The sequence below is a fragment of the Canis lupus genome, chromosome 5 (assembly GCF_003254725.2).
Source record: "Canis lupus dingo isolate Sandy chromosome 5, ASM325472v2, whole genome shotgun sequence".
NCBI classification, from domain to species: Eukaryota; Metazoa; Chordata; class Mammalia; order Carnivora; family Canidae; genus Canis; species Canis lupus.
Genome location: NC_064247.1, coordinates 46,878,200 through 46,902,199, shown reverse-complemented (window position 1 = coordinate 46,902,199; position 24,000 = coordinate 46,878,200). Strand labels below are relative to the sequence as shown.

The following is a 24,000-nucleotide window of genomic DNA, read 5'->3' as shown; positions in this document are numbered from 1 at the left end:
CACACACAGAGAGAGAGAGAGAGAGAGAGAGGCAGAGACACAGGCAGAGGGAGAAGCAGGCTCCATGCAGGGAGCCTGACATGGGACTCGATTCCCGGTACACAGGATCACGCCCTGGACGGAAGGTGACGCTAAACCACTGAGCAACCCTGGCTGCCCAGGAACTGAATATTTTTTAAAGAGGCAAAAATTAGAAAAGGAACCTTTAGAGAAAGGTTTTCTACTTCCTTGATGCCTTTAGGGAAAATTCATTTGGAAAGAGTATACACAGAAAGCTTCTAGCAGATAACAAATCAAGGAGTCAAATTAGGGCTGAATGTAGATACCAGCTTTGGTGCATTTCTTTTAAACTACAATGTTCTGCAGAATTCTTTGGAGAGGAAAATGCAGGGTATGTGATAAATTGTAATTGCATTTCACTGGGGTGTATTTTGGAGAATGACTGTTCACACTTTTCTTAGTCCCTCTTATTTATTTGAATAGGATTTAGTACTCTCTGGCCCCACCCTCCCAATCAGCCCAAATGTATACCTAGGGTAATGCAATAGTTCCATTCTTTCCCAAGAACAATTATAAAGAATAAGTGCTCCAGTATTTGAAATGTAAACACAATGATCATCTATTACAGTTCTGGGTAGAGGTTTTAGAAAAAAAAATTCTTTTTGTTGTTTTTATTTTTTCTTATATACATTCTTGGGTTGCAAATTTGGGTGCTATAATTTAAGATGTTTTCCTCCTCCTAGCCTCCTGCTCCAGATCCTGAAAGAAATCCTAGGAAAGAAAGGGCACCTAGAGGTTATTTCTCCTGCTTAACTGACCACTGTGGATTCAACAGTAGTCTTATTCCAGAAAACTAACTCCATCAATTATAGAAAATAACTTTTTATAGAGTTTTTTCCAAACCTGTCTTCACTGCATATCTAGGAAGGATTATTTTCCTTCACACCATCAAAGCACCTAGGTTCTTCCTTTAGTTTTATGAGAATCATTCAGGTGATATGTAGTAGCTACTATTATTGGGCACATGTGGTATCTCATTTAGATTTTTTAATCCATGTTCCCAGGGGCAGAGTGCTGCTATTGACAATATCTGCCATCTCCCTTCTCATTAAAACCAAACCCCAACCCACTGTAAAACAAAATGGTGATAAAAAAAAAATCACACCTTACATATTTTGTGTCTTACCCTTCTCCTCAGTGCTCTTTTTTAGTTTGGCAATCTTTTTAAAAAATTGGTGAGCCAAAGCAAAAAATTGTGTAGAAAGCAAAGGCTTTATTTTGTGACTTATCCTGTTTCTCTGGTATGGACTTTCATCCTTTACTATAAGTAAAAATTTATTTAAAAATCTGACTTTAAATCTTGATGTATTTACTGTAAAATTTACAAGTTGGAACCTCCTACCATCTTGATTTATATTATTTTAAAATGGAGTTCTTACCATTTCCCTTGGGGAGACTTTTTGGTTTGAATAGCTCTTACTGCCAGGTTGCCTTCTTTATATTTAGCCCAAATTTTCATTTTCAAAGACCGTTTTAGATAAGTACCATGATAGCTCTAGCCAATGGATCTGTGTGTCACATAATAGAGTGTGACAATCCACTCAGTTGTGAAAGACACTGGAGATAAAGTAATAAAGTAGCATTTGTGTTATCACAGTGGCTTTACAAATGTAGTTAAACACTGACCCAACATTGTTACTCATTATTGGAAATTATAGATGTTTATAATTCTTCAAAATATGTTAAGTTATATCATATATCATATATTTAAATTTAAATTCAAAATCCGGTGATGAGAGAGATGTAGATTTGCAACACTCCTTGGAGGTTTGGGGACCATGAACCAATGAATACATTGCATTGCCACATTAAAGAACTCTTTTTATCTGTAAAGATATAAGCACCATCTTCCATTTTAGTAACTTAAAAACAGAGTTGTAAAATCTTATGATTTTAAAGAACTTAGATTTCCATGCCAAATTGTATCTGTAGACCTTTATAGATATATATATTTCATGTTTTATTTACATCTCAATATAAATAAAGATACAAAAATATGAACTTCTTAGAATTGTTCCTAGATCCTGTTACAACAGTGTTTGAATTATGTGGCAGGAACACGTATTATTTCTTTTATGGTCCATATCAACAAAATTATTTTATATGTATGATTTTATATATATACAGTTGAAAATTTTGAATTTGTATGAGAATATTAGAAGTGGCATCTGAAATTGACAGCAAAAATAATAACGATTTATTATCTCTTGGACTGTATAAAATGTTGGTCTATAGACTCCTTTTTTTTTTAAGATTTTATTTATTTATTTATGAGAGAGACAGAGACACAGGCAGAGGGAGAAGCAGGCTCCACGCAGGGAACCCAACATGGGACTCAATCCCGGGACTCCAATATCACACCCTAGGCCAAAGGCAGGCGCCAAACCGCTTAGCCACCCAGGGATCCCCTGGTCTATAGACGCCTTAAGAGCAGGCTATTTATGCAATAAATATTTGTTGAGTAAATGAGTATATCCATAAATAATTATAAACTACCTTAATTAGCTTCGTTTAAGCAATAAAGACATTTATTCTTTATTTTTTTAGATTTTATTTATTAGAGACACACAGAGAGAGAGAAAGAGAGACACAGGCAGAGGGAGAAGCAGGCTCCATGCAGGGAGCTCAACGTAGGACTCTCCAGGATCATGCCCTGGGCTGAAGGCGGTGCTAAACCGCTAAGCCACCAGGGCTGCCCCGCAATAAAGACATTTAAATCACTCTGTTCACAGTAGAAAATGATGTAGTTAGGGTTGATTCCACTTTGGTCCCATTCAAATATGAGGTAAGTTTCTGAAGTCCCAAAAGCAATTAGTCTCATCTATAAGGCTGTTCAGTGGTTTGAAACAAGGGTGACCGTGTGTGTATGTAAAAACTATTTGGCTACCCAGTGGAATAATTTGTATAACAAAGGCAGAATAACTGATTCTTTATTTACCAGTTTTCGAAATAAGTGGTTTACTAGCTTCCTCCATTGGTGATTTTTTAATATCATCATGAGCTCATGGAGAATGCAACGATTCCACAGACAATTCAAATTTGATGTGTTTCAATCCATTGGTTATTATGCTTACTGATGCTCAATGTGTCTCATTTATGGCCAGTAGGAGTTTCTTCAAGTTGGCTCCTGAGACTTTTTGACATTGGCTATAGTTTTTGATAGTTTCCTTGATAGTATAATAAAATGTCCCAGATTTTTGTATATTTATTTTTTCTCCAGACTTGTAACAAGTTAGCTATTTCTCCCAGAATCCTTGGTTCCTTATAATAGGATTGTATTTCAAGACACAATCTGTGTGCTTGTTATTTGGATCCACAATCTGGATGCTCATTATTACTGAGTTCATCTTTGTTTTAAGTCCTCTCAGTAAAAAAAGCTAGGCAGTATGTTTTCTATTTCCTCCCTTCCTCTCTCCCTTCTTTCTTTCCTTCCCTTCCATAATTCAGTAAAATAAATCATGAGTTTATTTTATTTTTTTAAATATTTTATTTATCTATTTATGAGAGACACAGAAAGAGAGGCAGAGACACAGGCAGAGGGAGAAGCAGGCTCCATGAAGGGAGCCTGATGTGGGACTCAATCCCAGGTCTTCAGGATCACGCCCTGGGTTGAAGGTGGTGCTAAACCGCTGACCCACCTGGGCTGCCCAAATCATGAGTTTATACTGATATTTAACTTCCATTTTACATCTTAACTCATTTCTCATACCAAGAATCTTGATATCAAAACACCAGCATGATACAATTTGAATTATCATATAAACCTTCATTTTCTTTATCCCACTTTACACATACAGCACTAGTCCTAATACCAACAACACATTTACTAATAGCAGTTATTTTATTCATTCATTTATTTATTTAAAGATTTTATTTATTTACTCATGAGAGAGAGAGGCAGAGACATAGGTAGAGAGAAGCAGGCTTCCTGCTTCCAGGATCACGCCCTGGGCGGAAGGCAGGCGCTAAACCGCTGAGCCACCCAGGCGTCCCTCATTTTATTTTTTTAAACAGATCTTTTTCCTTAGGTTATATTGTAGTAGGAATTTACTGCCAAATTACCATGTATTTTTAAAAAAGGTTTCTAAAGCATCTTTTCAAAATATTTTATTTATTCACGAGAGAGAGAGAGAGAGAGAGAGAGAGAGAGAGAGGCAGACACAGGCAGAGGGAAAAGCAGGCTCCATGCAGGAAGCCCTATGCGGGAGTCCATCCCCGGACTCCGGGACCACGCCTAAATCAAAGGCAGCCACTCAGCTGCTGAGCCACCCAGGCGTCCCAAGTTACCCTGTTTTAAAATCACTTGGCAGAGTTATTTTCTTTATAGTTGAGCCACCAACTGGATACGCATTTCAGGTTTTTTTTTTTTTTTTTTTAATTTTATTTCTGATTTTTAGGGATTGCTTTTTTTCCACTTAGTTTTATTTTATAATTAACTTTCAAAGTTCATAGTTTTACTAAGGACAGTCCTCATGTCAATGGTTTGGCGTTTTTTGGTATGCAATCTCTATGTTTCTGAGTTCTTTTCTATGGACCTGAAAATAAAATAAGATCCATGTTTAATCATAATTCTGACATTTATTTGCTCTTACAGAAATCACACAATGTCTCAAACCAGTATTTCCAACTATGTGTTTCATGGACCACTCTGTAAGATGGGAAGTGGGAGGTGGAGTAGAATGTGGGGATAGGATACCATGGTCAAAGAAGTCTGAAAATGCCATATTCTCTTGGAGAATCATGATATACATAAGGCTCTAAAAAGACTTGGAGTAAGGAATCCTTTTTACATTAGTAGAGTCAATTTTTTAAAAGAAAAGATTTTATTTATTTATTCATGAGAGACACACACAGAGAGAGGCAGAGACATAGGCACAGAGGGAGAAGCAGGCTCCATGCAGAGAGCCCGATGTGGGACTCCAGGATCATGCCCTAGGCTGAAGGCAGATGCTTAACTGCTGAGCCACCCAGGCATCCCTAGAGTCAATTGTTACCAAATTTATCTCTGCAACAAGACTGTCTTCATATATAAATATATATTTTTTCAATATTTATTTCACTGAATGAAAGTTCTATAGAGCATGCTTTGGGAAATGTTGCTTTCAAGTTTTCTTGTATATCAGAAAGGGATAATAATACCTGTTCTACGATTCTGAGTTATTGTCTGGATTAACAGGATTGGATATGAAAGATTTTTTTTTTAAAGATTTTATTCATGAGAGACACAAAGAGAGAGAGGCAGAGACACAGGCAGAGGGAGAAACAGGATCCATGCAGGGAGCCCAACACTGTACTTGATCTGGGGTTTCTAGGATCATGCCTGGGCTGAAGGCGGCGCTAAACTGCTGGGCCATTGGGGCTGCCCAGGTTTTTAGTATATAAAAGAAACTATTTTGCTAATGGCTATCATGAAACTTGGAAATGTGGGGGTTAACTCTAACTCTATCCTACTTAGGTGGGCTTATTCCTTGGAGAGGGCAAGAGAATAATGAAACTTGCAGATTGCAGAATGAAGGAAAATGACATACAAGGATCAAATTAGGAAGATGTACAGACGGGAAAAATAATTCTATTTCAAAGAGTAGCTATAATCAGATGAATGATTTTCACATAGATTCAGGAAGGCTCTGGGCTCAAGATAGAAAAGGTTTTCCTTAGTTTCTTAGTAATCTCGGGAAGGAGCTAGAAACTACCGTAAAACTATGATTTATATGAAGAAGTTTGCCTGGTGCATCGAGTATTGAGAGTACCTTTCATAAGGTATGTATTGGTTTATTAGGGCTGCCATACAAAATACCACAATAGGATGACTTAAACAACAAAAATTTATTTTGGTACACTTCTGGAGGTCAGATGTCCAAGATCAAGGTGTCAGCAGGGTTGGTTTCTTCAGAGACCTATTTCCTTGGCTGTAGACGGCCATCTTCTCCCTGTGTCTTCACATGGTCTCTCCTCTGTGTATCGGCATATCTGTGACCAAATTCCTTTTCTTATAAGGACACAGTCAGATTGGATGAGGGCTTACCCTAATGACCTCATTCAAAATGCATTTACTGAGAATCTGTTATGTACAGGCACTGGGCTTTCAGCAATGATAGTATCTACTAGAGGGAAAGAACAGAAGTAGGATGTAGATGTGGTGGTGGGGCTGTTCAGCTATGAAGTCCCTTCTACTATTTATTCGATGAACATTTTATTTATTTATTTATTTATTTATTTTTAATTTTTATTTATTTATGATAGTCACAGAGAGAGAGAGAGAGAGGCAGAGACACAGGCAGAGGGAGAAGCAGGCTCCATGCACCGGGAGCCCGACGTGGGACTCGATCCCGGGTCTCCAGGATCGCGCCCTGGGCCAAAGGCAGGCGCCAAACCGCTGCGCCACCCAGGGATCCCTCAATGAACATTTTAAGTAAAAAATGTGTTAATTCTCTGCCAGAAGCTAGGAGAGAGGCTTATACCAATCTCATCATTTGAAGATGTGTATTTCTCATATATTAATATTTCTGAAATTATATTTTACAGTGATAACTGGTTTAAATGGGAGCTTTCTTACCTGTAGGTGCTTCTTACAATTGATGGAGCCAATAAAATTCAATAAAACATGATGATTTTTAGTGTGTCAAACATAGTTCTTGTCCACAAGATGCTTAATATTTGTATCTTGCAATGTACTGGATTCTCCCCTATACTTGTAACCATGAAATATCCTTCATCATCTTGTCTTTTTCCTTTTGACCTTAAATATGGGTTTATTGAAGTATGGTTGTCTATTATCCCACTGAACTGTCTCCCTTATTCTTCAGCCAAATGAAAGACTTTCATATCTCTATTTTCAACCCCAATTGTTTTTCTAGGCTCTGATTCATAACCGGTATCTACAGATTACTAATTTGTTGTCTTGCTGTCACCTCAAACTCAATATAGTGCATGGTCTTGCCCTCCAAACCAGCTTCTCCCTAAGCTTCCCTAGATCTTTCAGATTTTCTAGTAATTCTTTTTTTTTTTTAAGATTTTATATATTTATTCATGAGAGACACACAGAGGCAGAGACATAGACAGAAGGAGAAGCAGGCTTCCTACAGGGAGCTTGATGTGGGGCTTGATCCTGGGACCCGGCGATCATGATCTGAGCAAAAGGCTGACACTCAACCACTGAGCCACCCAGGCATCCCAGATTTTCTAGTAATTCAACATGAAACCTTGGGAACTTTCCATGATTTTACCCTCTCCTTTGTTTCACTTCTACATATCTGTTTACCAGGACCTGTCCATTCTTCCTGTTGCATTGATTTTTTTCTTTTCTGGTTCCACTATTACCATCTCAGTCCAGGCCTTTGTCTAATCATGCATGGACTACTATAATGATTTCTATCTCTTTCTCTGATTCATCTGATAAAGTGGTTATCACCACTTTAAATTTTCTCTAACATTGTACTGTACACTTGACTCCCTGCTAAAAGTCATTTAATGGTTCCTTACTGATCATTGAATAAATTCCAAATGCCACAGCCACCACATTCAGGGCTCTTCCCCAATTATTCCTTTCCAGTTTTGTCACCTACCATCTGGAACTGCAGGAAATGTTCTGCACTTTTTAGCTGCCACAACTTTGGCTTTAACCATTTCCTCCTTGGCCTGGAGTTCTACTCCCATCCTCCAGGCTTTCCTTCAAAGCTCAGCTGACTGCTCCAGGGAAAGCATTTCCTGATAGCTTTTAATTTAGTTTTAATTTCTTCTCTGAACTACAGTACTCAATGCATATATCAATAATCTGACATTTAGCATGTACTCCCTTCTATTGCTTTCTATCTTTTTTTTTTTGCTATCTTTTTATGCATGAAAATGTCTTTCTAATGAAAAATCTCTTGAGGGCAGGGACTTGGTCACACATTTCTCCATATTTCTAGTTTTGACAGTCTTTTATTTTTCATTCATTTTATTTTTTATTTTTATTTTTTTTTTAAAGATTTTTATTTATTCATGAGAGGCACACAGAGAGAGAGGGAAACAGAGACACAGGCAGAGGGAGAAGCAGGCTCCATGCAGGGAGCCCGATGTGGGACTCGATCCAGGGTCTCCAGGATCACACCCCGGACTGAAGGCAGCGCTAAACCACTGAGCCACCGGGGCTGCCCTCATTTTATTTTTTTAAAAAAAGGTTTTATCTATTTATTTGAGAGAAAGAGAGAACAAGAGAGAGCCAGAGCGGGGTAGGGGGGTGGGGGGGGGGGAGTCGGTGGGGGTGGGGGAGAGGGAGGAGCAAGCTCCTTGCTGAGTGGGGGAGCCCAAATGGGGCTGGATCCCAGGACCCTGGGATCATGATCTGAGCTGAAGGCAGATGTTTAAAAGGCTGAGCCGGGCAGCCCGGGTGGCTCAGCGGTTTAGCGCTGCCTTCAGCCCAGGGCCAGATCCTGGAGACCTGGGATCGAGTCCCGCGTCGGGCTTGCTTGCATGGAGCCTGCTTCTCCCTCTGCCTGTGTCTCTCATGAATAAGTAAATAAAATATTAAAAATAAATAAATAAAAGACTGAGCCACCCAAGTACCCCTTGACAGTCTTTTAAATATACAATAACGTTTTTTGATCTTTAGATCTAGAAGTTTACCTAGACTTACCACTCAATTCACAGATGAAGAAAAGTAGATCCAGAGAGTTGTGCAGACCCACTTAGTATAAAGCCATAGTCCAATATTTGCAGGTACTTATGGATTATGAATCAGAGGTGCTGGTTTATAGAGAAGGGCAGGATTCAGCAGGCAAAAATGTGTGCATTCTCTGAACAAAGGAGGGAAGGTAGTTATTTCGGGCAAGTTTGGGAAGAGGTGATCCAAGCCGTCCGACAGGAGAGGGGTAGTGGCTACTTGAGGGCAGGCAGGCCTGTTCTTCCGCACAACCCACAGGCTCTCAAAAGTGGTCGGACGCTTGATGTTTCTTGCATGAAGTGACTTACCAGCCTTAGTACATTCTTCTTCGCAGGCATGAGGCTTGAAGAGGGCGAAGCAGGTTGGCTTTCTGGTCTGAGGAAGACCCACTGCCCGGTGGCGAGGATCAGCCAAGGGCTCTCCACTCTGTGAAGGGAGCCGGGACGCGCCCCTGACAGGAATCCGTGGACTAAGCAGCCGCTCAGGATTTGGCCATCATCCCGGGAAAGAAGAGCAAGGGGCTTTCCACCTGCCCCCGGCCTAACCCGGGACCGGAGGCCTCTCGGGTTCCAGCGCCCGCCGCTCCGCCTCCTAAGCCCGCCGCCCCGTCTCCGCGCCTTCCCCCGGCCCCGCCCCTCACGCCCGACGGGCTCGCTCCGGCGCCCGGCACGCGCGCGCACGCGGAAGCGGAAGGCGCGAGGGAAGCGCTCCGCCGCGGGGGCGAGCGCGCAGGCGCCTGCCTCGGGGAGCTGCGGGCGCGAACCCCGCCGTGGCGCGGGCTGAGGGGTAAGAGGCGGGGAGCCTGGGGCGTCCGGGCTGCGCGGCCGGGGTGGGAGGCGGAGGGGAGCGCGGCGGAGGGGGACTCGCGACGCGCAGCGACCGCGCGCGCAGGTGGCAGCCGGGCTCCCTCCCCCGCTCCAGGTGTGAGAGGAGGGGGCAGCTGGCGGGGCCTCCCCGGGTCGGCCTGCTGGCTCGCTGGGGGGTGGGGGCGGGGGGCGCGTTGGCTTGGCGGCGGCCTGGGCTTCCTTGGCGCCCTTGATCCTGCGGTCTTGAGGGTCTGGGTGCTGCAGGAGCGGAGGAGAAGCGTTAGGACCCCCCCCCCTTTATGCCAGACATGCTCCTCACTGGGTGTCGGGCCCACTTTGGGGGACGGACCGTTCAGACTCCAAAAGAACAAATTCGGCCCTGGAATTTGTTCCGAAGCGAACCGCCGAGGTTTTGTTTTATATTTGGTTTTGACCGAAATGTACTCATCTTAGGGCAAAGTAGGAGGGAAAACTTAACCTGCCACCTGCGTGAAAACTTCGTGTCGTGTGGGTCGGTTAGAAAGTTACTGTGCTTTGCTTTGCAGATGGAAAAAGTAATACAGAGCCCTTCTTACTGTTCAAGAAGAGATCCGTTAAGCCTTATAATTAGCCACAAATGACCCTAAAATTACTTGCTGCCTTCATACACAGGAAGATCTCCATTCGGCAAGTATTTTAGGAGTACTTTGCTTTCTGCCACATTGTTCTAAGTGCAGGGAATAGACCCAGGGGCAAAGGCGAGAGGATCCTGCCTGGCTTGCACGAAATTTATATTCTAGTTGTCAAAGAAATATAATTTTATTTTTTTTAAACGTAATTTCCTTTTATGCCTTTTTATTGGAATATAACATATGTACAAGAAAATACAGCAATCATAATTTGTAACTTGCTGATATATCGTGAAGTAAACGCATCTTTTAACCACCACTCAAATCAAAAAACAACTTTGGGGATGCCTGGATGGCCCAGGCCTTTAAGACAAGGACTCTTGATCAGGTCGTGACCTCAAGGTCTTGAGATGGAGCCCAGCTTGGGGCTCCCTACTGGGCATGGAGCCTGTCAAAGATTCTCTCTTTCTCCCTCTTCCTCTGCCCCTCCCTTCCCCTCTGCCCCTCCGTCCCCTCTCTCTCTCTTAAAAACAAGACCCCCCTCACCCCCACTCCCCTTGCAAAGCCCCAGAACATTTACAGCTTCTTAGAAAGCCTCCGTGGAGACCTCTCCCAGTCACCATTCCTTCTTCTCCCCAAAGGTAACCTCTTTATTGATTTTTTTTTAAGATTTTATTTATTTATTCATGAGAGACACACACAGAGAGGCAGAGGCATAGGCAGAGGGAGAAGCAGGCTCCATGCAGGGAGCCCAATGTGGGACTCAGTCCCAGGACACCAGGATCACCACCTGAGCGAAAGGCAGCCACTCAACCTCTAAGCCACCCAGGCATCCCTTTTTATTGATTTCTAACCATATATTAGTTTTATCTATTTATGAGCCTTTCATAAAAGGAACCATATAATATGTATTTTTTGGTGTCTAGCCTGTTTTTTTATTTTTTTAATTTTTTTAAGGTTTTGTTTTTAAGTAACCTTTACACTCAACTTAGGACTTGAACTCACAACCCTGAGATCAAGAGTCACAAACTCCACCAACTGAACCAGCCCAGCACCCCTAGTATCTAGCTTTTTCTTTGTCTTTATTTTTAAAAAAGATTTTATTTATTTATTTATTTATTTATTTATTTATTTATTTATTTATTTATTTTTGAGGGAGAGAGATAGCAAGAGAGATCACAGAAGGAAAGGGAGAAGCAGACTCGCTGCTAAGCAGAGAGCCTGATGGCAGGGCTTGATGCCAGGACACTGAGATCATGACCTGAGTCAAAGGCAGATGCCCAAGTGACAGCCACCCAGGTGCCCCTATCTAGTTTTTTTTTTACTAAGTATTTGTGAGATTGTTCTGTGTTGTGTAAAAAGATAATTTCTGATAGTGAAAATAATTAAGGTAAATGGTTCAAACAGTAAGAGGTGGAAACTTTAATAGGATGGTCAGGGATGATCTTTGGGAGTGGGGTAGGGGTGATTTAATACACAAGAGGAATGACAAAAGGTTAGCCATTGAGCTGGGTGAGAGCATTCCAAGTAGAGGAAAGGAACAGGGATAATGAAATTGATGGGTCCTTGGAAGAGTAGGAAGACCTTGGAAAGTGGGAGGAGATGAAATCTGAGAGGCTGGCAGAGGTCAGATCTTAAAGGGTCTTATGGCTGGAGTACTTGCATTTTACTCTAAGTAGAAAGTGAGGAAGAGATGTTTTTTATGCCCTTCAACTTCTACTGGGAGTCACTTGTAAAGGATGGGAAGGCCTATCCATTTTACTAAATAACAAAGAAACACCTCAAAACTGATGATCCTGGGTAACTTGGGAATTATGGAAACATTAATGTGTTGGGAAACCAACTCTTCTTTTGTATTTTCAGGATTTATATTAATTTAGCACATAATATATTTCCAAAATTGGATTTAGTAGACACTTTAAAAATTAGTCATCTGTTCTACACTTTAAAAATATTCTTTCAAGTAGTTGTTCAGTTTTCTTTTTGAACCTGTTAGAGAAGAACCCCCTTTTCAAGCTGCTTGTTTCATTTTTGGACAGCTATCATTGTTAAAAAACCTTTCCTAACATATATATTTTTTTGCTTTTTACTTGGCCAGTTGGCTAGCTGACTCAGTCGGAAGAGCATGTGACTTTTGATTTTTCAGGATGGTAAATTTGAGCTACTCATTGGGTATAGAGATTACTAAAAAACAAAAAATAAAACTTTAAAAAAAAACCTAATTAAGCTTTTTTACTTTTAATTTCATTTTTAAACTTTTTACTTTTAAATCAAAGTACACTGGTCATTGGTTCTGCATTCCTATAGGACTGACAGTTATTTATGACATGTTACCTCCCTTTCAGTCTTCATGCAGTTGATTTTTATTGATTTTTTTCACATTTAAGTGCAGAGCTTTGATTTTATTTCTGTCATTTCTGGAATTAGATTTAGTTCATCATAGATGTTCAGATCTTTTTGGATGTGATTCTTTTTTTTTTTTTTTAAAGATTTATTTATTTATTTATGATAGACAGAGAGGCAGAGAAACAGGAGGAGGGAGAAGCAGGCTCCATGCCGGGAGCCCGACGTGGGACTCGATCCCGGGACTCCAGGATGGCGCCCTGGGCCAAAGGCAGGCGCTAAACCGCTGAGCCACCCAGGGATCCCCTTGGTTGTGATTCTTTATGTTTTCCTTTCCACCATTGTGCTCTTAGCCAACTTGATCAGCAGCAAATATTAGTTAAGCATTATGTTCTTTTAAAGTTTGTTATGATTATTTGGTGTTATTGGCACTCTTATTTTTGTTACTTAAGATTCCTGAGGAAGTACTTATACAGGATTTTCTGGAACTGTGAATTATTGACTTAACTTGGTCATATTAGTGATTTAAATTTCCTAGATGGAATATTAGTTAAGCTATATTTTCAAATCTAGGAATTAGTATTTCTAAATTTTTTTTAAAATTTTTATTTATTTATGATAGTCACAGAGAGAGACAGAGACATAGGCAGAGGGAGAAGCAGGCTCCATGCACCGGGAGCCCGACGTGGGATTCGATCCCGGGTCTCCAGGATCGTGCCCTGGGCCAAAGGCAGGTGCTAAACCACTGCGCCACCCAGGGATCCCGGAATTAGCATTTCTAAAATCAATTTTAAACATGATATCTAAGTAAAATATAGTGTTGTATTGCAATTCTAGAATGTAGAGTGCAGCATATTGAAAAGGGGCTTTTTGATGGGCATCCCCGGTGGCTTCATACTGGGCGTGGAGCCTACTTAAAAAAAGAAAGAATCTGAGTAGTTTATAATAACCTTGTATGAAATCAAGAATCAACTTTGGAAAGGGATTGAATTTTAAGTTTTCCCCTTACTTTGCCTCTGTGATAGAAGTTCTAGTGAATAGTAAAATGATTAAAAATGGATGCTGTAGGAGGGAGGAAAGGGCATTTATATAATTCAAATTTGCATGATATTTTTACATAGTCTTATTTACTACTTTGAGTCATTCTACCTAATTGAGATGCTGGACTTCATTAGTTCTAGAGTTGACCTTTGCGATATTTAAATAAGAGAATAATTTTCATCACTATATTGTATACTTGAAACTGATATAACGCTGTTAACTATACTAGAATTAAAATGAAAAACTTAAATAAAAAATAAATAAAACTAACATGTTTTATTACATCCTTAAAAAATTTTTTTTTTGCTCAGTAGGTGGAATGTGCCAATTTTCTCCTAGTTTTTACAGTTGGCTATTGTATTTTTTTGGTTATATTTAAAGTATATCCTGTGGCGCATAATTGTGGCCCATAATTTCTCAAAGCTTTTTGCTTTTATTTATTTTTATATTTTTATTTATTTTTAATTTTATTTATTTATACATGAGAGACACAGAGAGAGGCACAGACACAGGCAGAGGGAGAAGCAGGCTCCATTCCATGCAGGGAGCCTGACAGCGGGATTCAATCTCGGTTCTCCAGGACCACACTCGGGACTGAAGGTGGCGCTAAGCCACTGAGCCACCCGAGCTGCCCAAAGCTTTTTGCTTTTAAACCATCCAACCCAAGGAAAAAACTGAAAAAAAAAAAAAAAAAAAAAGAAAGAAAGATATAAATAGTTAATTGCATTTTACTGCTTTTTCTCTTAAGACTTGGGTTTCCAGTCTTAAAAGTTATTATCCTAGAGGAGAACACAGGCAGCAACCTTTTTGAACTTGGCTACAGTAACTTCTTGCAAGATACATCTATGAAGACAAGGGAAACAAAAGCAAAAATGAACTCTTGGGACTTAATCAAGGTAAAAAACTTCTGCACAGCCAAAGAAACAGTCAACAAAACTAAAAGACAACCTACAGAATGGGAGAAGATATTTGCAAATGACATATCAGAAAAAGGGCTAGTGTCCAAGATGTATAAAGAACTTACCAACTCAACACCCAAGAATCAATCCAATCATGAAATGGGCAGAAGACATGAACAAAAATTTCACCAAAGAAGGCATACACATGGCCAACAAGCACATGAGAAAATGCTCCGCAACACTTGCCATCAGGGAAATACAAATCAAAACCACAATGAGATACCACCTCACACAAGTGAGAATGGCGAAAATTAACAAGACAGGACACAACAAATGTTGCAGAGGATGTGGAGAAAGGGGAACCCTCTTGCACTGTTGGTGGGAATGTGAACTGGTACAGCAACTCTTGAAAACAATGTGGAAGTTCTCCAAGAGTTAAAAATAGAGCTACCCTATGACCCAGCAATTGCACTACTGGGGATTTACCCCAAAGATACAGATGCAGTGAAACACTGGGACACCTGCACCCCAATGTTTTTTTTTTTTTTTTCTCACCCCAATGTTTATAGCAGCAATGTCCACAATAGCCAAACTGTGGAAGGAGCCTCTATGTCCTTCGACAGATGAATGGATAAAGAAGATGTGGTCTATATATACAATGGAATATTACTCAGCCATTAGAAATGATGAATACCCACCATTTGCTTCGATGTGGATGGAACTGGAGGGTATTATGCTGAGTGAAATAAGTCAGTTGGAGAAGGACAATCATCGTATGGTTTCACTCATACGTGGAATATAAGAAATAGTGAAAGGGATTATGAGGGAAAGGAGGGAAATTGAGTAGGAAAAATTAGGGTGACAAACCATGAGAGACTCCTAACTCTGGGAAACAAAGAAAGGGTTGGGGAAGGGGAGGCAGGGGTTGAGGGATGGAGTAACTGGCTGATGGGCACTGAGGAGGGCACTTGATGGGATGAGCACTGGGTGTTACTATGTGTTGGCAAATCAAACTTAAATAAAAACATGTAAAAAAAATACCAAAATCATTATGGTATAAAAAAAAAGACTTGGGGTTATTAGTTCTTGTAGAGGTTCATTCTATAAGATAGAAAGATGTGGTTAGTCAAAGTATATTTTGGAAGAACAGTAAAAATCAAACTACATAAATTAGTAGAATACTTTCTGAAACTAAATAGAAAGGTAAAATTCCTCTTCCTCTCTGTACCAAAGATAAATCATGCCTTTTAAACTATATTTTTTTTTACATGTAGGTAAACATGCTTTAGATGGAATTGATTCTGCTATCTATATATCTGTTGTTTTTCTTTGTTACCTTGTAAGAACCAGTCCTTACCACATCCTTACCATATCTTTACTACATATATTGAATCCCATTTAACAACATGGAGAGCTGCCTTTTGAGGTATATTTCCCAACTAGAGGACTAGGGAATAAAGAACTTAAAACTACCCACTTTCCTTCTTGCTGACACCCGAATTCTTTATCTTCCTACTTGGTTTAATGAGTTCTTTGTTGTACCATGCTCAGCTAAATCTTGGTCTTTCTTTCTTTTTTTTTTTCCCTCCAGGCTACTTCTTCATAGACCTAAAAGTCAATATTAACTGGAAATGAAGTATCACTTAAAATTCTCTCAAACTCCTAATCCCAAAGAATTTAATAACATTTCTCTGATGAAGAAAAGAAGTAACTGACTATGCATTAAAAGTATTTTGGCATTGGTCCTATTTTTTTCCCTCCTTAGATTTGAAGAAGAAATATGGAGAAATGGCACTTGATGACAATTGTGGTCTTAATAGGACTAACAGTACGGTGGACAGTTTCTCTTAATTCTTATTCAGGTAACACATCTTTACTCTTTAAAAGATGGATAAATATTCCTTTAAACAGTTTTGTCGTCCTCCTTTTTATAATAGTTTATAGATATCTGACTGGGACAGAAGAATTTTTTTTTTTTTAAGATTGTATTTGTTTATTCATGAGAGACACACACACACACAGAGGCAGAGACAGGCTGAGGTAGAGGCAGAGACAGGCTGAGGTAGAAGCAGGCTCCATGATGTGGGACTCAATCCTGGGACTCTAGGATCATGCCCTGAGCCGAAGGCAGGTGCTAAACTGCTGAGCCACCCAGGGATCCCATGGGACAGAAGAATTCGAGGCTTTTTTGATATGGTCAAGAAAATAAACATTGAATTCTAGTGAAAATAATATGTGTAAGAGCTAAATAGAAGCATAGGCTTTATGACATGAGAAAACAAAAATGTATTTTAATGGGGAAGATGACAAGTTGATAAATGATTACATATTAAGTATCAAAAAGAGAACTGAGCTAGTACCTGAAGGTGGGAATGGAATCAAAAGAGGCTTTTGTTTGCTTAGGGTAGAGAGGCCATGTTACTAGACTGAAAGGAAGAGAGGAATGGAGAATAAGACTGGGAATGATGTAAGAGAAGAGGAGGGAGAATTAATGGTACATGGTCCTGGAGGGGGGATAGGATTATATTCAATCCTGTATTTATTTAGCACTGCTCATGGTCCAGGCACTGCTAGGTGCTAGAGTACATGAATATCCAGTACTGAAAGTGTCCACATTTAGTAGGTAAGTGGTCACAGGACAATGTGGTAATTATGACTAGAAGTATTTGTAAAGTACAAAGGTTACATAGAGAAGTGAATGATCAAGTTGCATTAGAAAAAACTTTTCAGAGAAGATGACATTTGAGTTCAAGGTTGAAGGATGAGTTGGAACTTGCTAGGCAAATGAAATAGGGAACATGGGCAAAAGGATGGTAGAGTGAGAGCATGGTTTTATTTATTTATTTTTTAAAGATTTTATTCATGAGAGAGAGAGAGAGAGAGAGGCAGAGACACAGGCAGAGAGAGAAGGAGGCTCCATGCAGGCAGCCTGACGTGGGACTCGATCCCGGGTCTCCAGGAGCACGACCAGGGCCCAAGGCAGGTGCTAAACCACTGAGCCACCCAGGGATCCCCGAGAACATGGTTTTAAGTAGTCAGTATTGGAGTATAAAAAGAAGGAACAAAACGATGCGGAGGGAGCGGCTGGAGATTTAGCTAAACACTGTGCTTGGCAAATTACTTGTGTTTTAGAAAGATAACTTTGTAATAATGCACAAGGTTTATAGGAAGCAGGTTGGAGGTAAAGAGACAAATGACATAATCATAATAATAGAAATAAGAGCTATTTTAAGTATTTACCATATGCTAGACACTAAGCATTTTTTTAAATTTTAATTTTATTTATTTTTTTAGCATTTTCTTTTACTTACCACACTACTGAAGATAGGTATTGTCTCTAATTTACAAGTGGAAAATAAGGCAGCCGATAAATGACAACTGGGACTCAAATATAGTTGTATTTTATTCCAAAATCAGTGCTTTTATGACACCACTCTGTGCTTCTAAGAAGTCCTGAACTAAGCTATTTAAAAGATAGATAAATGAATCTGAGAAATAATGAAGAAGTAAAATCACTTGGATGCAGCAGTAGACTTGGGCTCAAATCTCTATTTTTCTTTGCTTGTTAGCTGCCGGATCTTGGGGTAGTTATTTAATCTCTATGAACCTCTTTTACAAAGGTACCTCTTCTACAAAGTGGGAATATTAATATATATTTTAACAGGGTTGTGGGGATTACTTGAGATCATATGTATGAAACATATTTTCTTTTTTGGTAGTGTAGGAATATAATCAGCATATTAATGCTTCACAACTGTTCTGTTATTTGATCTTTACATCAGATCATTTAACCCCAGAATGTTTATTGAGTGTCTGCTGTGTGGGCAAAAATACTTTACTGGTGATCAAGTCTTTCAGTCTGGCTTTCAGGGTGACCAAGAATAATAAATGGTATTTTCTTATGATATTGTGGTTTATAAGAAATATATATTTGGTCTTTGTCCTCCTTCTGGCACAGAGCCTCTAAAAACCCTTGGGATTTTCTAAGTGAAAGTGATAAAGTTGTCTTTTGCTATGGTAATGACTGGCTTTTGGACCCATCTATGGATGGGGACTGGTTGCCCGGAAAACCTAATTGGGTCTTTAGAGGGTTGGAACCTTCAGTCCCACCCTCTGATTTCCAGGGAGGGGAGAGAGGCTGGAGGTTGAATCAGTCACCAACGGCCAGTGATTAATCAATCATGCTTTTGTAATAAAGCCTTCATAAAAACCCCAAAGTAGGATGGAGCTGGTGAACACATGGAGACTCAGAGGGAATTGAAGCTCAGCGCTCTTTCCCCATACCTTGCCCTTTGCATCTCTTACATTTGGCTATTCTGAGTTACATCTTTTTATAATAAACTGATAATCTAGTAAGTAAATGTTTCTCTGAGTTCTGAGAACTGCTCTAGGAAATTAATCAGACCAAAGGAGGAGGTTGTGGGAACATCTGCCAATCAGAAGCACAGGTAACAGTTTAGACTTGCAGTTGTCATCCAGGGTTGGAGGAGGTTGTTGGAACCTCTGATTGATAACTAGTTGGCCAGAATCTGGGCTTATGACTGGCCTCTGACATGGAGGGTGGGGGCAATCTTATAGTACTGAACCCATAACCTGTGGAATCTGATGGCATCTCTTGGGCAGATAGTGTTAGGATTGAGTTGTAGATATGGAGTTGGTGTCTGAGAATTGCTTGTTGCATGTGTAGGGGAAATCCCCCCCTATCCCCACACTGTAATTGGGTCCCTGAATCACCCTTTTATTTCCCTACAGATGTTCAGAGTCAGGTGGATAGAACAGACTTGTAAATATGTACTATATAAAAATATAGTGTGATATAAATAAAGTAGACTGGAACACAAGAGACTTCTAATTCAGATGAGAGGCTTGGAGTAGGGATGCCTGGTGGCTCAGTCAGTTAATCATCTTCCTTCTGCTCAGATCATGATCCTGGGATCCTGGGATGGAGCCCCCCATCCAGCTTCCTGCTGGAGGGTGGCAGGGGGCTGCTTCTCCCTCTCCATCTGCCACTCCCCCTGCTTGTGTTCTCTCTCTCTCTCTCACAAATAAATAAAATCTTTTTTTTTTTTTAAAGAAAGGCTTAGAGTAAAACAATGATAACACGTTTGTTCTGAAAAGGATTGAGGGAGGATTTACTAGGCAGATACGGAGGCGGGGAGACTATTCCAGGGACAGGAAATAGCATGAACAAAGACCAAGAGTTCTCTGTGATATGTTGAGGATGTAAGTGTGACTGGAATACAGGGTGCATGGTTAAGATGGACCATCGATGATGTAGGAATAAACGGGGCCAGAATGTGAGCCAAAGTAATGTGTGAGGGTTTATCTTTTAGGCAGTGGAGGCTTTTAAGCAGGGAATTCACATGATCTGGTATGCTGTTTAAGAAGACAACTATAGGGATCCCTGGGTGGCGCAGCGGTTTGGCGCCTGCCTTTGGCCCAGGGCGCGATCCTGGAGACCCAGGATCGAATCCCACGTCGGGCTCCCGGCGCATGGAGCCTGCTTCTCCCTCTGCCTATGTCTCTGCCTCTCTCTCTCTCTCTCTCTGTGACTATCATAAATAATAAAAAAAAAAAAAAAAAAAAAAAAAGACAACTATAGAGGCAGCATGGAATTTGGAGTAGAACAAGGAGGGGCTGATGGTAGCAAGACCATACTGGCAGCATATATGTGCTGTGGCCTTACATCAATTTATAACACTTATTTGAAGTGTTGCACAAAGCTGGTTGCAGTGGTCTAGGCAAAGGATGATGAGGCCTGTCTAAGTGACTAATTTTGAGCCACATTGAATAAAAATCAACAAAATGTAATGAAAAATTGTGTGTGGGGATAAGAAGAAGATTTTGACAGTGAGTTTGGTTTCTAGTTCAGAGATCCTGAGACTTGAAAACACAGCAGGCTCAGTGGGGAAGGTAATGAATGAATTCCATTTTGGATATGTTAAGGGTTGGGTACATTTTAGTCATATAAAAAAGGGTCAGGAATCCCTGGGTGACTCAGCAGTTTGGTGCCTGCCTTCAGCCCAGGGCGTCCCAGGATCGAGTCCCACATCAGGCTCTGCATGGAGCCTGCTTCTCCCTCTACCTATGTCTCTGCCTTTCTCTCTCTTTGTGTGTCTCTCATGAATAAATGAATAAAATCTTTAAAAAAAAAAAAAAGGGTCAATTGTGAGACATAGAATTTGGTTGGGGGCACAAGAAGACATAAATCCACTTTCAGCTGGTCACAAAGAGCAACAGTTTAGGCCCTGGCTTCATACTTCAGTGCAGCTCTATGATGAACAAGTTGGGCCAACTGCAGGAATCCTTTTATCTTGGCTAGAACCAAAGTAGGCAGGTCCTATTTTCATTCAGTATCTCTCTAAGCTCACACACAACCTTAGCTCTTAACAAAGTGCAAGAGATGAACCAGAAAACATTTGTGTCCTTTTTTTTTTTTTAAGATTGATTGATTGATTGATTGATTTATTTATTTATTTATTTATTTATTTATTTATGAGAGAGAGAGAGAGAGAGAGAGGCAGAGACACAGGCAGAGGGAGAAGCAGGCTCCATACAGGGAACCCGATGTGGGACTCGATCCTGGGACTCCAGGATTGTGCCCTGGGCCAAAGGCAGGCACCACACCGCTGAGCCACCCAGGCTCAAATTTCATCTCAGTCATCCATTCTAAGCTGTTTTTAGTATTCAGGCAGTTCCCAAAGGGAAGGGTCCCTGTTACCCCACATACTTCACAACTTTTGGTAGTATTAAGATTTTGAATTTTTGCCTCCCTGGAGTGTGTGAAATGATATTTTATTATGCTTTTAATTTGACTTTCCTTCATTACTAAAAGCTTAAACCTATTTTCCTGTTTACTGGCCATTTCTATTTCCTTTTCTGGGATATTTGCTATCATTTGTATATTTCCATTTTTTTTATGGATTCTGTATTTTTTTTTTCCTCAAGCATTCTATATTTTGGAAGGTAACCTTTGTACAATTGTTAATATCTTCTCCTAGTTTATGGGTTATCTTTTCATATCTTATTCATGAGAGACACAGAGAGAGGGACAGAGATATAGGTAGAGAGAGAAGCAGGCTCCATGCAGGAAGCCCCATATGGGACTTGATCCTAGGAACTTCGGGATCATGCCCTGAACCAAAGGCAGATGCTCAACCACTGAGCCACCCAGGCCTCCCTTCTTATCATATCTTAAGGTTCTTTTTATTTTAAGTTTATTTAAGTAATGTCTATATTCAACATGGGGTTTGAATCCAAGACCCTGAGATCAAGAGTTGCATGCTTTTTGACTGAGCCAGCCAGGCACCCCACATCCTAAGATGTCTAGATAGACAGGATAAAATAGTGAAATTTATTAATCTTTTTCTTTTATGATTTGTGCTTTTATTTTTTAAAAAAGATTATTTATTTATTTATTTACCCAAAAGAGAACAAACCATGGGGAAGGAGCAGAGGGAGAAGCAGACTCCTTGCTGAGCAGGGTGCCTGATGCAGGGCTGGATCCCAGGACCCCAGGATCATGACCTGAGCCAAAGGCAGATGCTTAACTTACTGAGCCACCCAGGCACCCCCACACTGGGACTTTTAATCCATTAAGATGATATGTATCTTCTCCCTTTATTTAACAAGGAGAGGCAGAGGGGGACAGTGAGAGAGAAATTCAAGCAGATAGCACTGAGCCAGGAGCCTGATGCGGGGCTCGATTTCATGATCCTGAGATCATGACTAGAGCCTAAAGAAGAGTCTTCTACTTAACTGACTGCGCCACTCAGGCACCCCTATTTAAGTCGTCTTTTTACATGAAAGTCTTATGTATCCTTTATTAGATGTATTCCTAGCTATCTTACATATTTTTCTCTCATTGTTACAGATATCTTTTATTTATTTTTATTATTTTTAAAGATTTTATTTATTTATTCATGAGAGACACACAGAGAGAGGCAGAGACACAGGCAGAGGGAGAAGCATTCTCCATGCAGGGAGTCTGATGCGGGACTCGATCCTAGGACTCCAGGATCATGCCCTGGGCTGAAGGCAGACGCTAAGCCGCCGAGCCACCCAGGGATCCCCTATAGATGATATCTTTTAAAAAACTGTTTTTCTTTCATTTTTTTAAAAAGATTTTTATTTATTTGTTCATAAGAGACAGAGAGAGAAAGGCAGAGACATAGGCAGAGGGAGAAGCAGGCTCATCGCAAGGAGCCTGATGCAGGACTCAATCCTTGCACCCTGGGATCATGCCCTGAGCCAGAAGTCAACCAGTGAGCCACCCAGGTGCCCCTCATTTTTTTTTTTTTAAGGATTTATTTATTTTAGAGTGAAAGAGGGAGTGGGGGAGTGGGGGAGTCCAGAGGAAGAGGAAGAGAAAGAATCTCAAGCAGATTCCCAGCTGAGCTTGGAACCTGATGCAGTGCTCAGTCTCATGACACTGATCCTACCTGAGCCAAAATCAACAGTCAGATGCTCAACTGACTGAGCTACTCAGGTGCCCCTAAAAAATCATTTTTCTAAATGCTTGTTGCTGGGACACCTTGGGTGGCTCAGCGGTTGAGTGCATGTCTTCAGCCCAGGATGTGATCCCGGGGTCCTGGGATAGAGTCCCACATCAGGCTCCCTGCATGGAGCCTGCTTCTCTCTTTGTCTATGTCTCTGCCCCTCTCTTTGTGTGTCTGTCATGAATAAATAAATAAAATCTTTAAAAAAAAGCTTGTTGCTGAGGGGTGCCTGGCTGGTTCAGTGGGTGGAGCAGATGGTTCGTTCTTTTTTTTTTTAAATAGGCACCCTTATCCTTTTACTCTTTACCTCTGAATCCCTGTCACTTAGACCTGACTAACGAGTTCCCCACCCTAATTCCACTTTCTCCTGATGGTTTGGAAGTTATGCTTTGTTTTCTTTCAGGGCGTTGGTGTAGAGATTTTCATATACTGATTTAACAGAGTCTAAAATTAATATTTATATGTTCTTTCTGAACAATGCAAGGACCATGAGATGCTTTAACACTAGTTACAAATCCTCATCTCTGCTATTAAAATGTTATTATTGCCTAAGATTTTAGACATTAATCACTGTTTTATACAATTAATAGTACTTAGGTTTACCCTGATGTTTCTCATTTTCTGTGCTTAACCTTCCTTTTTACATATTGTATCTTCTTTTGAGATAATTTTCTTTCTTACTGAAGTCCATCTTTGGGAGTTTTTTTGTTTGTTTTTGTTTTTTTCAAGTAGTCTCTAGGTCCAGCACAGAGCCCAATGTGGGGTTTGAACTCATGACCATGAGATCAAGACAAGAGCCAAGATCAAGAATCAGAAACTCAATTGACTGAGCCACCCAGGCACCTCAAATCTTTGGGAGGTTTTTAAAACTTTTCTTTAAATTAAAAAACTTTTTTTTTTTTAAAGTAGGCTTTAGTTCCCAGTATGGGGCTTGAACTCAGCATCCTGAGGTCAAGAGTTACATGCTCTACCAACTGAACCAACTAGGTACCTCCTGGGAGGTTTTCTTTTAGTGAGAGCCTGTTGGTGGCTTAGTTTTTATCTGAAAATGCCTTATTTTGCTCTAGGTCCTAACATTTTACTGGGTTTGGAATTCTGTGT

General features: G+C 40.4%; 1 protein-coding gene across 6 annotated transcripts in view; it reads left to right on the top strand.

Annotated features, from left to right (window-relative positions):
* The first annotated feature begins 9,357 nt into the window (after positions 1–9,357).
* Positions 9,358–24,000, top strand: part of ALG6 (ALG6 alpha-1,3-glucosyltransferase) — a 66,707-nt gene continuing 52,064 nt past the window's right edge. For 2 of the 6 annotated variants that reach the window (XM_035715747.2, XM_025427912.3), the window contains exons 1-2: positions 9,358–9,490; positions 16,167–16,263. In XM_035715747.2, coding sequence (XP_035571640.1) covers positions 16,182–16,263 — 82 coding nt within the window. In that variant the 5' untranslated portion in view covers positions 9,358–9,490; positions 16,167–16,181. Of the gene's footprint in view, positions 9,491–9,606; positions 9,626–10,055; positions 10,177–16,166; positions 16,264–24,000 lie in introns of those variants that run through there. The other 4 variants (XM_025427911.3, XM_049109531.1, XM_025427914.3 and 1 more) reach the window with 4 other exon arrangements.